The sequence below is a fragment of the Gymnoscopelus braueri genome (genome assembly GCF_963280865.1).
Source record: "Gymnoscopelus braueri genome assembly, chromosome: 22".
Lineage (NCBI taxonomy): Eukaryota > Metazoa > Chordata > Actinopteri > Myctophiformes > Myctophidae > Gymnoscopelus > Gymnoscopelus braueri.
In genome coordinates, this window is record NC_137624.1 from 43,874,651 (window position 1) to 43,887,248 (window position 12,598).

Consider the following 12,598-nt stretch of genomic DNA (forward strand, 5'->3'; position numbering starts at 1 on the left):
CTCTGGGTGGGGTGTACAAATGGAACCAAATGGACCCGTATAAGGTTCCATTTGGATCCTGACTATCTATCTTGTTCCAGTTTCAGAGTTACAGGCCCATAAGGGTCCATTTGGTTCCTAACTATCAATAATTTATCTGGGGACCCCTGGGGGTCCCTGGACCCCACACTTTGAGAACCATTTAACTAGACCGATGCCCATTGGGCACCAGCCTACTCTGGAACGATGCAAGTATATGGAGTTCCGTGTCAGGCATGCCCAAATATGGAGTCTAGGCCATATTGATGACATCAGCGCGCTCCGGTCCATATATGGGGATTTGCGGTGCTATCAAGGTTTTTTGGAGATCCACTGATCCGACCAACTTCCCACGTGGCGCATCACGCCCTCAGGTCCTCGCCGGTACGCACGCCGAGTTTGAAGTCGGTCAGTCCCATATATGGGTATGCCCATATATGGGCATAGCGGTCCAGACCTGTGATGTGACAATAATGTTGAAGATGGAGAACAAAGGACGGTCTATCTATCTTAAACATAAACGTGAGTTGTTACCTACTTCCTACATTGACTTCATTATAGGCTGCTCTTTTATTTTTATTACAGGCTATACAAATACTCATATTTGAACTACCCTGTCATTGTGAAAATAGCCAATCTACAAGCTCACTGCGGGCGTTGTGAGCTTGTAGATCGGATTTTTCCACAATATTTGCCTCTTGCGTAATATTTGACAATTTAGTATATTAAAAAGGTCTTAAAAGTCCTTCAATTGTAAAATGTGCAGATAGACCCTGTATACACTTTATACTCTATGTTGGTTTGTTTACTGTTGAGTGAGAGAACAATGTTGCACATTAAGCTAACATCATGGGGACCCCCCAAAAAATGTTGGGTCCCGACTCCCAGTTTGGGAACCACTAGCTGGGCTACGCCACACCAACATTTCAATTTCTGCACATAGGTTATGAGTATGAGGCCTCTTGAATCAATCTTCAAAGGTTTCATATAGCTACATCAGTCACAAGTATCAGTCCACTGAGGTGAGATCCAGTTTCGTGTCACAGAGCTCCTGGTCACCTCTTGGTCACACAGGTAGGGACATGTTGCACCCGACATGACGTCATAGGGATGGGCGATGATGCCCATGGTCACGTGGGTACGTCTGTAAGGTACACTGGGGATCCATTCACCTTGCAGGTTTGCACATCCGGCCTACGACGGATACGGAAACGGGTCTGTGTGCAGATATGAAAAAGTTCTAGGTCGTGACCGGATACAGTAGGCGTAGGCGGGCTCTAAGCCGGATGCGAGCCCTGAACAGCAAGTAGAAACGCTGGGTTTAGGTTCAGTCTGTAAGGAAACCTGTGGGTTGACGTTAGAGGGAAATGTGAGACAAGGGAAAAAAGAAAAGGGAAGAACAAGGTAAGCGGACATATCTATCAAAAGCCTATCTCCAATATTCCTATAAGTAATCAATACCTGATAATACAATTAACGGTAAAATACTGCTTAGTGCAGCTATAGACGTCAGAACTTTAAGTGTCGGAAATACAGCTGTAATGCAAGTGGAATCGTAGCCATGGATCACAGTACGACGCTCGTCCGTCACGAGCGTCATGGCTGCACTTTCTCCCCCTTTTTGGTCCCTACATCTACATAAACATTCAGATTTCAAATATAAAGTGTTAACCTCATGACCACGGATGTTAAAAGTACGTACGGGTCCTCAGAAGTACCCGTATCTTCCGTATTGTTCAATAAAAAAGCATTTTAATCCGACCGGTAGCCATTTTCTCATAGAGTTATGATGTATCAGAGTGCAGTACACCTCCCAACCGATAGGGTCGGGTAGTTGAAAGCGTATGAAGAAAATGGCCACCGATTGGATTAAAATGCTTTTTTATTGAACAATGTGGAAGATACGGGTACTTGTGAGAACCCGTACATAATTATAACATCCATGGCCACGAGGTAAACACTTTATATCTGAAATCAGAACGTTTATGTAAACGTACGGACCAAAAGGGGAGAAAGTGCAAACACTATGTTGAAGTTCATCCATGACGGTCGTGTTTCAGGGCTAGTGGAATCGTTACTCTGTAAAGTTAGTAGATTCGTATGATAAAGAAAATAAAGACGCATATAAACACGTTGTTCCTGATTATATAATGACTCGAATCACATCCCAACAAGAGAGACAGAAAACGCGATCATCCTAACTAGCCTAATTCGGCCATGAAACCAACAACAACAGTGGTGGAAAAAGTACTCCATTTGTTAATTTACTTAAGTAAAAGTATCAATACCATCGTGTAGAAATACTCTGTTTCATGTGAAAGTCCGGAATTAAAAATGCACATGAGTATTATCAAAATGCACTTAAAGTACAAAAGTTAAAGTAGTCATTCATTGTGCAGAATGTCCCCATTTCACACGTTTTCACATGTATAAAATCTTTTGAAAATAGCAAATACAAGCTCACAATTAATGCGTTGCATCGTTGTAGATGATCTTTTATTTTCAAATGGCCGAAATGTATATAGGGCTAAAGTGGTTAATGTATGTTTTATAATAATAATCAAAATACAAGTAACTATAGTAACTAAAGTTTTCAAATAATTGTAGTGGAGTAAGTACAATATTTGCCTCTGAGATACAGCACAACATTGGGATCCCCCTGTATTTGTCAACATATACTTCCAAAATGTTAATGAAGTCCACGATCATAACACCAGAGGCAGCTCCACGGATCGTGTTCAACCCAGATTTGGCTCAACTAAGGGAATGAACTCGTTCTCATGCTATTCATCAAAAATGTGGAATGCCCTACCAAAAGGAGTAAAGGAGTGTAAAACCCTACTCACTTTCAAAACTGCCCTAAAGATGCACCTTCAGGAGGCTGCAATTCGAAAATGGCCCCTGTCCAAGTCTTAACCTACCCCCCCTCCCCTTTTTCTTTTTCTTCTCTTGTACATATGTTTCACTCTTCATACCAGTAACCTGTAAGCTTATTGTATGACGTTCTGTATAGTAGTGTGTATATCTGTCTGTCTGTCTCTTATATGTCATCATGATGTGTGTGCATGGGGTTCTCATCTTAAACAAGCTCAGTGCTTAATGAGTCTTCCAGTTTAGTAGACCTTGTATTGTTAATTTGTACTTCCATGTACTGTTGTTCTCATGTCTTACTAAATAAAGTACATCAATCAATCAATCAGATGTAGTGGAGTTGTAAAAGTACTGAAAACTGGAAATACTCCAGTAAAGTAAAAATACCTTGCAAGTACAGTAGCCTACTTGAGTACATGTTTAGTTACTTTACACCTCTGGAAACCAAACACTTTGATAGGCCTGTTGCTTCTATCCCCTGCAGGCATTGGGGTAACTTAAGTTGGAGCCAATAGCAGATCTACAAGCTCACGTTGTGAGCTTGTAGATCTGCTATTTTCGGCGCGAGCACAGATCTGTGCCCCCTCTTGTTGTGCTAGAAAGCATTGCGTAATGCAGTGTTGCCATGTCTGCCTATTATAAGCGACTTTGGGCTTGTTTTTCTGTAAAGTATAGCTTGTAAATATTGGTTAGTTGTGGGTTGCTTTTGTTTGGTCTTGTTTCTAAAGTGTAGTTGTTTATTTGGGCTTGTTTCTGAAGTGTAGTTGTTTATTTGGGCTTGTTTCTGAAGTGTAGTTGTTTATTTGGGCTTGTTTCTAAAGTGTAGTTGTTTATTTGGGCTTGTTTCTGAAGTGTAGTTGTTTATTTGGGCTTGTTTCTGAAGTGTAGTTGTTTATTTGGGCTTGTTTCTAAAGTGTAGTTGTTTATTTGGGCTTGTTTCTAAAGTGTAGTTGTGTATTTGGTCTTGTTTCTAAAGTGTAGTTGTTTATTTGGTCTTGTTTCTAAAGTGTAGTTGTTTATTTGGGCTTGTTTCTGAAGTGTAGTTGTTTATTTGGGCTTGTTTCTAAAGTGTAGTTGTTTTTTTGGGCTTGTTTCTAAATTGTAGTTGTATATTTGGGCTTGTTTCTAAAGTGTAGTTGTTTATTTGGGCTTGTTTCCTAAATGTTGTTTAAACCAGTGGTTCCTCAAAAATTAATAAAAAACCAGATTAATATGTAATTTTCCACATATCCCCCATCTGAAAACATTTTGTGCCAGGGAGTCAGGGACCCCTTACCTCTTACCCCTCTTACCCCTTACCCCTTACCTCTGTGTTATTAAAATGTTTCTAAAATATTCCACATTTCACTTGTTTCTTCCTTCGATATTTATTTGAAAATAGCAGATCTACAAGCTCAAAACGCATCGTATCGCGACGCGTTGTGAGCTTGTAGGTCTGCTATTTTCAATTTGCCACTAAGCCAGCACATTAGAGGCGCGTTCGAAAATTACGCACCGGAGCACACTCGCCTATTAGTTTGTATTGGCCAGTGCGCTCAGTGCTGTATTTTCGAACGCACCCCTAGGTGTAATGCGCCCATGTGGTCTATTAGTCACTTGTTTTGGGCCTTTTTTTTGGTAGACCTGGTTGCTTATTTCTCTCGCAGAATCAGGCAACACTGATCGGATCAACCACTTCCATGTTTTCAGCAGCTATTGGATAAATAAGTAGGCCTACCGCCTACCATTAAGTACAACAAACAATAAGCCGTTGTCTTTGTTTCCCCTGCAGGTGGTTGCTGGTGTTCTCTCATGTAGGTTTTGCATTCTGATCTGCAAGCCAATGTAAGTGGAGTTGCGTGTCACTCACACTGCGTGCGCGTGTGAAAGAGGTATTCTGTCCAAAGCACTGTTGTGTATGTATGACTTTAAACACCCACCGGCCGCCCTCATAGTTCACATAAGAAACCCTGTTCTATTTGCTGGTTCACACACAGTCACTGATACATTTATGTGCCTTTTTGTTGCAGTTTTTCATTTTTTTACTCCTGGCTACTTGTAGGCTCTAGAGCGGCGGTTCTCAACCAGTGGTCCGGGGACCACCAGTGGTCCTTGAGGGGGTTCCAGGTGGTCCCCAGCTAAATGATGGAGAGTTGGTAACCAAATGGACCCTTATAGCTCTTTAACTCTTGAGAGCATAAAATGAAACCAAATGGACCCTTATAGATCTTTAACTCTTGAGACGGGTCCATTTGGTTTCATTTTACTCTCTCAAGAGTTAAATTATTGTTAAACGTCCTGCATTGCTTAATTGCTTAAAGTCCTTCACAATTAGAGAATGTAGAAGAATTGATATGTTGATCAACGTTTGCCTGTTATCTCTCCTATGGAACCAACATCAACACAACATGGATGGAATTGTGGACAAAACCTTATGCAACGACAACAAAATATTCTACGTTTTGGGCCTGAGACTCTAAATCTCATCAAACGGTGGTCCATGGCTCACATGCCGAATAAATAATGGACCTTTATGTGAAGAGGGTTGAAAAGCCCTGCTCTGGAGGTCTGCACATGCTTATTACAACAGCATACTTTGTTGTATTGGTTATTTAGGTCATGCATGGCACAAAAATGTATTACTGACACAAGCTTGCATGGAGGGTGCTTGGATAATAATTTCACTCACTATGGGCTACTACTATGGGGTGCTGGTGCTGGTGCTGGTATAGCCCCCAAATGTTCCCAAATACTCCTCTCCTGGTGGGGGTCTACTCTGGGCGGTGTTGGTGCTGGCTCAACCGTTTTTTTTGTTTAGTGACCGTTGCATAAAAAATATAGAATTGGTGGGTATCCTAATTCCTTCATTTGAGAGTAAGACGGTGTTAAATATTAATGTTATATGATCATGTCATGACATGACATAATGTTATATGATCATGTCATGACATGACATAATCATCTCTTTTAAGCTAGCACAGACTTGGGGTCTGGTTACATTTGATTCATTTCTGTTTGATTTCTTCTTTCTTTCTGGCTGTGCTTTGATACTGATGTGGAATGTATAAGAATTCATTGCCCTACGAGTCATTAATGGTGGCTGTCCACACCAAGAATTATAACCTTTAACGACAGCTATTTATCATTGTAAAGATGGTTTTAACTCAAGTGGACGTCAGAGTCCACACTACAGCTATAACAATAATTTGATTGCGAGTACTTTAACCCATTAAAACCGGCAACGCATCTGTGTTAACCACTTGAACCATTATTTTATACTTTGGCTATTCAAAAATAGCAGATATACAAGCTCATAGCCCGCACTCTGAGCTTGTAGATCTGCTATTTTTTTTTTAATCGTGAAAATGTGGGCAAATCTTTGAATATATATATTTTTAAAGCGAACATTTGTAACTCAAATCTGTGCTTCTAGGGGGGTCCCTGGAACAAAACATTTTGAGATGGGGGTCCTCTGCCAAATACATATCTAAAACTGTCTTCTAAATCCTAACAGTATGTTGCTATATCAGTGCTGCTCCAACTTTTCCATGTCAAGGACCCCCCAAAATGATATGTAATTGGCCGCGGACCCCCACATCTCAAAATATGTTGTTCCAGGGACCCCCAGAAGCACAGATCGGAGTTAAAAATGTTCGCTTTAAAACATATATATATATATTAATATATTAAAAGATTTGCACTTTCACAATTTTTCCAAAAAAAAAATAGCAGATCTACAAGCTCAGAGCTATGAGCTTGTAGATCTGCTATTTTTGAATAGCCGAATAAATCTTAAAATGACACAGATTGCGTTCCCGGTCTTATTGGATTAAGAGCTATTTGATGGACGACAGACACTGAAGCCAATCGAATTCCATCACATCGTTACTGTTATATATTTATAGTTATTGTTGTTGATGTGGACAGACGGCCCTTATGTGGGTAAACAATCAGTTAGCCAAATGAAAGTCTAAATTCATATGGTCTGTCGGGTGGAAACCTCATAATGTCCCAAAATGTTACTTTTCAGGATTCAAATATTTTTTTGGGCAAAAGTAGCAGATCTACAAGCTCGAAAAAAAAACGCGGTTCGAAACTACTTGTTTTGATGCTTTTGTGTGACGCTGTACTGTAGTATGTTAAAGGTTCGATGACATTCATTTTCACTTTTTTTATTTTTAATGTTTTTTGGGGTTTTTATGACCTCAATTACACCCAAAAAATCTTTGAACATTCAGTGGATTTTCTGTGGTCTGGGGTTTTCTGAATAATTAGGCTGAAAAGTAATCTGAGCTTGGCCCTTCGGCAGTGAGGTCACAGTCGATTAATCCCGCCCACTCGCCCCTCCCCTCCCCTATCCTTTCCTTTGGGGGGGGGCGGAGCAGAGGCGATGATTGACAGGCAAAATCCCTCACCAGCGACACCCGCAGGCAAAGATTTCTTTTTTCATTGCAGTTGAAAAGGCTTTAGAAATGTGAGACAAAAACACCTGCAGTGAATCACTGGAGTGGAATTTTCAGTTAAAACGTTTTGTACACGTTTGAAGGACCAGGACAAAGACTCTGAATGTGGTGTAAACATGAATGTCACGATACAAGTAGGGCGTTAATTTACAAAAAACACAAAAATGTAGGATAATATGGAGATTTCTGCCCGACAGCAACAATATAATCTGATGTGAGAAACAATCAATTTGACTCACATTGAACAAATGTGTGTGTGTGTGTGTGTGTGTGTGTGTGTGTGTGTGTGTGTGTGTGTGTGTGTGTGTGTGTGTGTGTGTGTGTGTGTGTGTGTGTGTGTGTGTGTGTGTGTGTGTGTGTGTGTGTGTGTGTGTGTGTGTGTGTGTGTGTGTGTGTGCGCGCGCGTGCAGGGCCCATCACCTTCCACATGTCCTATGGAGGAGGCTTCTACGGCCGCACTGAGCGTGCCCACCAGGCGCCCCACTACGACCAGGTCCCCAGCGGGACCCTCACCACCCTGCCCGGAGACCACTCCCACTCCCACAGCCTGCGGCCCCTGAGACAGCAGCCCGCGGCCCACCGCCTGCTCGCCCTGAGCGCCGACCCCCTGCCCGCTCCGCCCCTGCCCCACCAGCCCCCCGTCGGACCCGAGTTCGACCCCAGCAGCGGCAGCGAGGGTAGGCCTGTCGCGATTATTACGTAAACGTCTAATGGCGATTATTTGAGATAATCGCAGTTATTTTTGCATCATAATTTTTTTTTTTTTTTCATTTTTGCGTCATAATCGTTTCCATGTTGAAAGATTTTCACACATTTTAGAAATAGTAGATCTACAAGCCTGCAACGCGTCACTTCGTGACGCGTTGCAGCCTTGTAGATCTACTATTTTTGCTCTTTTTTTTTTTACATGTATAAAAATGATTAAATAATTATGTCAAGAAGTTTTGTATTTTTCAGTTATTTGTCATATCTTTTGATTACGAAGCCTAAAAGGCTTCATATGTTCCAATAATGTTTAATGCCAAGCACACAATTAAATCATTAAAGGGATAGTTCACCCTCAACATGATCGATCAGTCACCCCATGGAGACTTGAATTCATGGATATGTTCTAGTTTTTTGTCTCATTCCTAAGACAATAATTTGATGACCGGCGGACCTGGTATAGGCAGCGGTTCCGGTAGGAGACACAAAGGAGACTCCTTTGTGTCTCCTACCGTAACCGCTGCTTCCGGTAGCTGGTCGACAAAAAAATATCCATGAATTCAAGTCTCCATGGGGTGACTAATCGATAGGAAAAAAAAGTCATTTTAGGGGTGAACTGTCCCTTTTAATCGCAATTATTTGTATGACAATTAATGGTGAACTTAAAGGGATATTTCACTTTCAAAAAAACTTTTGGTCATTTTATCGTCTACTCAGGCTTTTGTGATCCCCCCAGACCGTTTTTAAGTTGCTTGATTCAGTATTTAGATATTTGATATTCATTTTATCAGACACGCCCCCTTCCTATACAAACCCATTATAACTTCAAACTCAATTTTTAACATGTCAGATTAATCAAAAACACCCGTCCTTGGTTCTGCTGACTCACCCTGCCCTCCTAATACAAGAGGGGGCCGTGTTTTTTCGATAACTTTTTTTAGTTATTTTTAATATTTTTTGGGGAAAACGAAAAAAATGTAATACTTTAAAAAAATTAAATAAAATAAATGAAAAAAGTAATCAAAAAACACGGCCCCCTCACGTATTAGGACGCCAGGGTGAGTCAGCAGAACCAAGGACGGGTGTTTTTGATGAATCTAACAGGTTAAAAATGGAGTTTGAAGTTATACTGGGTTTGTATAGGAAGGGGGCGTGTCTGATAAAATGATTATCAAATATCTAAATACTGAATCAAGCAACTTAAAAAACGGTCTGGGGGGCTCACATAAGCCTGAGTAGACGATAAAATGACCCAAAGTTTTTTTGAAAGTGAAATATCCCTTTAAATGTGTGATGGTGACTGACAGCCCTAAGCGAGGGAGGAGGAGGAGGAGGAGGAGGGGAGGAGCCGGACGCAGCGGACCCCGCCCTCGACATCAAACCCGTGCACCGGTTCATCCCGGACTCCTGGAAGAACTTCTTCCGGGGGAACAGCGGGCGGAGCAGCAGCACCGCCACCACCAAGCCCCCCCCCTGGCCCCCCATGCCTGACTCCTCCCCTTCCCCCTCCCCTCCCCCCCCCTCCTCCAACAACAACAACAACGGCGGCGGCGGCGTGCGCTGTTCGCCTCCTGCCTCGCCCTCCGTCCCCGGCTCCTCCTCCTACCGGGACCCCTACGGCGGGGGGGGGGGCAGCAGCTACAACTCCCGCAAGGAGCTGCTGCAGGTAGAGATGATAACTATGAATCTATAATCTATTAACTGACCTTCAGAATTTACTCCATTACATTTAGCGATTTTCAATAAATGTAATTCTTTTAAATTTTCTTTACATTTTTCTTTTCTTTTTTTCTTTTTTTTGGGCTAGTGAAAGTTACAGGTATGGTGTGTGTGTGTGTGATATCAAATTTTTACCATAATCACAGTAATCCTTAATCATATTCAAGGGCTTTTGGAGAGAAATGATACTCCATAGACCAATTATTTGTTTACAAACATTGAGACTGGACGGCACAGGTGACAGGTTTCATGTAATCAATTCCCAACAGAACAGCCACTGGAGGGAGGGGTTTGGGGGGGAAACTGCTTTGAATTGCTATTATTGTTTACACACGACAGAGGATTATATATTTCAAGAACGAGAGATCACATAAAACATCCTAAGCATTCTTCCTCCACACTGGGAGAAAAACACCAGCATCTGAAAGTTTGATGGGATGCATTTTTACATTTGAGTGCAGTGACCACTTACATTGGGGTTCATTTGGTGCCGGCCTGTGCACGCATACTGGTTCTTATCAGTGTGACGTTGTCTGATAAGGGGTCTATAGAGCACTGCAGAGGGGAGGTGTGTGTGTGTCTGTGTCCAGTTGATGCTCGTTAATGTTATTAGTCAGGGGATATTAGCAGAATATTTTCCAATCTTGGAATAAATTCCTTACCAAAAAAAATCTTCGCCAATGTGTTTGTAAAGGTGTCTAGTAACACATCTCACAAAGACTGAAATGCAGTTTCCCTAGGAGAAATTTTTGACAGCTCCTTAAAGTTGGGGTACCCACCATAACCTTGGTTTAAAAAAAATCAAAAAAAAAATCAAAATTTAATTCTGTTTTAAGTAGCATGTGAGGGGTCAAACTAGGGTGTTTTTATGATTCTGAATCCATTGCAAGCATTTGTTTTGCACCAAAACCACTCCTTGGGCTAAAAACGGCCATAGCCATCCTTTTCCAGGTATACTTTTTGTGTAAAAAGCCCATTGAGATTGGGCCGTTTTTAGCCCAAGGAGTGGTTTTGGTGCAAAACAAATGCTTGCAATGGATTCAGAATCATAAAAACACCCTAGTTTGACCCCTCACATGCTACTTAAAACAGAATTAAATTTAGATTTTTTTTTAGATTTTTTTTTAACAAGGTTATGGTGGGTACCCCAACTTTAAGGAGCTGTCAAAAATTCTCCTAGGGAAACTGCATTTCAGTCTTTGTGAGATGTGTTACTAGACACCTTTACAAACACATTGGTGAAGATTTTTTTTGGTAAGGAATTTATTCCAAGATTTTTTTAATATCCCCTGACTATATATACATCAAGGCAATTATGTTTCTGCACTCATTTTCGGTTTCGGACAAGAATTTTCCTTTTGATCCTGAAAAAGGCGCTTATCAATTAATCGATTGATTCGTCGATAAGGTTATCAATTAATTAATTAATCGATCATTTGCATCCCTAACTGCAGGCGCGAGAGCCCCCGGAGTCGCTGTCGGGCCGCACCCACCACACGGCCATGACCTACACGGAGCGGGTGGAGGAGTACCACCTGCGCTACGACTACATGAAGTCCTGGTCCGGCCTGCTGAGGATCCTGGGCTGCGTGGAGCTGCTGCTGGGCGCCGCCGTGTTCGCCTGCGTGTGCGCGTACGTGCACAAGGACAACGAGTGGTTCAACATGTTCGGGTACTCCTCCCCCGGCGGGGCGTACGGAGGCGGGTACGGAGGAGGAGGAGGAGGAGGGGGCATGTACGGGGCGGGCGGCGGCGGCGGCGCCTACTACACGGGGCCCAAGACGCCGTTCGTCCTGGTGGTGGCCGGGCTGGCCTGGGTCGTCACGGTGATCGTCCTGGTGATGGGGATGACCATGTACTACCGGACCATCCTGCTGGACTCCTCCTGGTGGCCGCTGACCGAGTTCGTCATGAACCTGGCGCTGGCCGTGCTCTACATGGCAGCAGGTGGGTCGGTCAGGAAAGCAGGTGGTCTTTCATCAACCTTTTTTCAGGCCCAGGACCCCCTTAGCTGAGAGAGAGATGAAGCAGGGACCCCCCACTAAATATTGTATAAAATGATGTTGTAGATTAAACCTTTTCAGAATCAGAATCAGTTTTATTGTCACATCACAGGTTTACAAGGTAAAAAAGTGGGTGAAATTCGTTTTTGTACATCGTTCCCATCGCAACGTTAATTTCCATAGAAAGAAGAGGGGGGGGGAGAAGAAGAGGGGTGGGGGGCAAGTGGGAAGGAGATCAAAACAAGAGAGCAACAGAAGGCCAGACAAGTTATCTACATATTTACAAAGTACCTGAGATAATAAAAAACTAAGGTGCCTGAGCATAGCAGCAATGTATGTATACTGTGCATGATATACTTATACTGTGCATGATATACATATGGACGTTAAGGTGCTTAGAGAAAAAAGAGCACAATAAAAAAGACAAAAAAAAAGTCAGTGCGTTATACATGGGATTAAGGTGCAAAAGGTCAGTGCGTGTCCACCTAGGGTGCACTGACCCTAGTATAATCCGCAAGTAGCTCCATGAGGGAGTGCAACAAAAAAGAGTTCATAGATAGTTTCATAGACTTGTTTGACAGACACTATCTCTACAATTAATGTTTTGTTTTGGTTTGTTGACCTACGTTTCTATTAATATGTTGGATTCATGTTAATGTGTATTTTCAGACCTTTAACCACTTAAACCCTCAATACCAAGTAAACTTAACCGTTGGCTCTGTACTTGGTCTGCTCTTTTTGCCCCTCTACACCAAACCGCTTTGCTGAAAAATAGCAGATCTACAAGCTCACAGCGGCTTGCACTGCGAGACGTTGCGAGACCTTTGCTTCTGGGGGTCC

General features: G+C 42.4%; 1 protein-coding gene across 4 annotated transcripts in view; it reads left to right on the forward strand.

The window, feature by feature from the left end:
* Window positions 1-1,357: 1,357 nt before the first annotated feature.
* The window catches only part of marveld2a (MARVEL domain containing 2a), a 33,430-nt gene continuing 22,189 nt past the window's right edge, over window positions 1,358-12,598 (forward strand). The window contains exons 1-5 of one of the 4 annotated variants that reach the window (XM_080418942.1): window positions 1,358-1,422; window positions 4,661-4,784; window positions 7,742-8,008; window positions 9,344-9,702; window positions 11,210-11,702. In XM_080418942.1, coding sequence (XP_080275068.1) covers window positions 7,759-8,008; window positions 9,344-9,702; window positions 11,210-11,702 — 1,102 coding nt within the window. In that variant the 5' untranslated portion in view covers window positions 1,358-1,422; window positions 4,661-4,784; window positions 7,742-7,758. The remainder of the gene's footprint in view (window positions 1,423-4,660; window positions 4,785-7,741; window positions 8,009-9,343; window positions 9,703-11,209; window positions 11,703-12,598) is intronic. The other 3 variants (XM_080418941.1, XM_080418940.1, XM_080418943.1) reach the window with 3 other exon arrangements.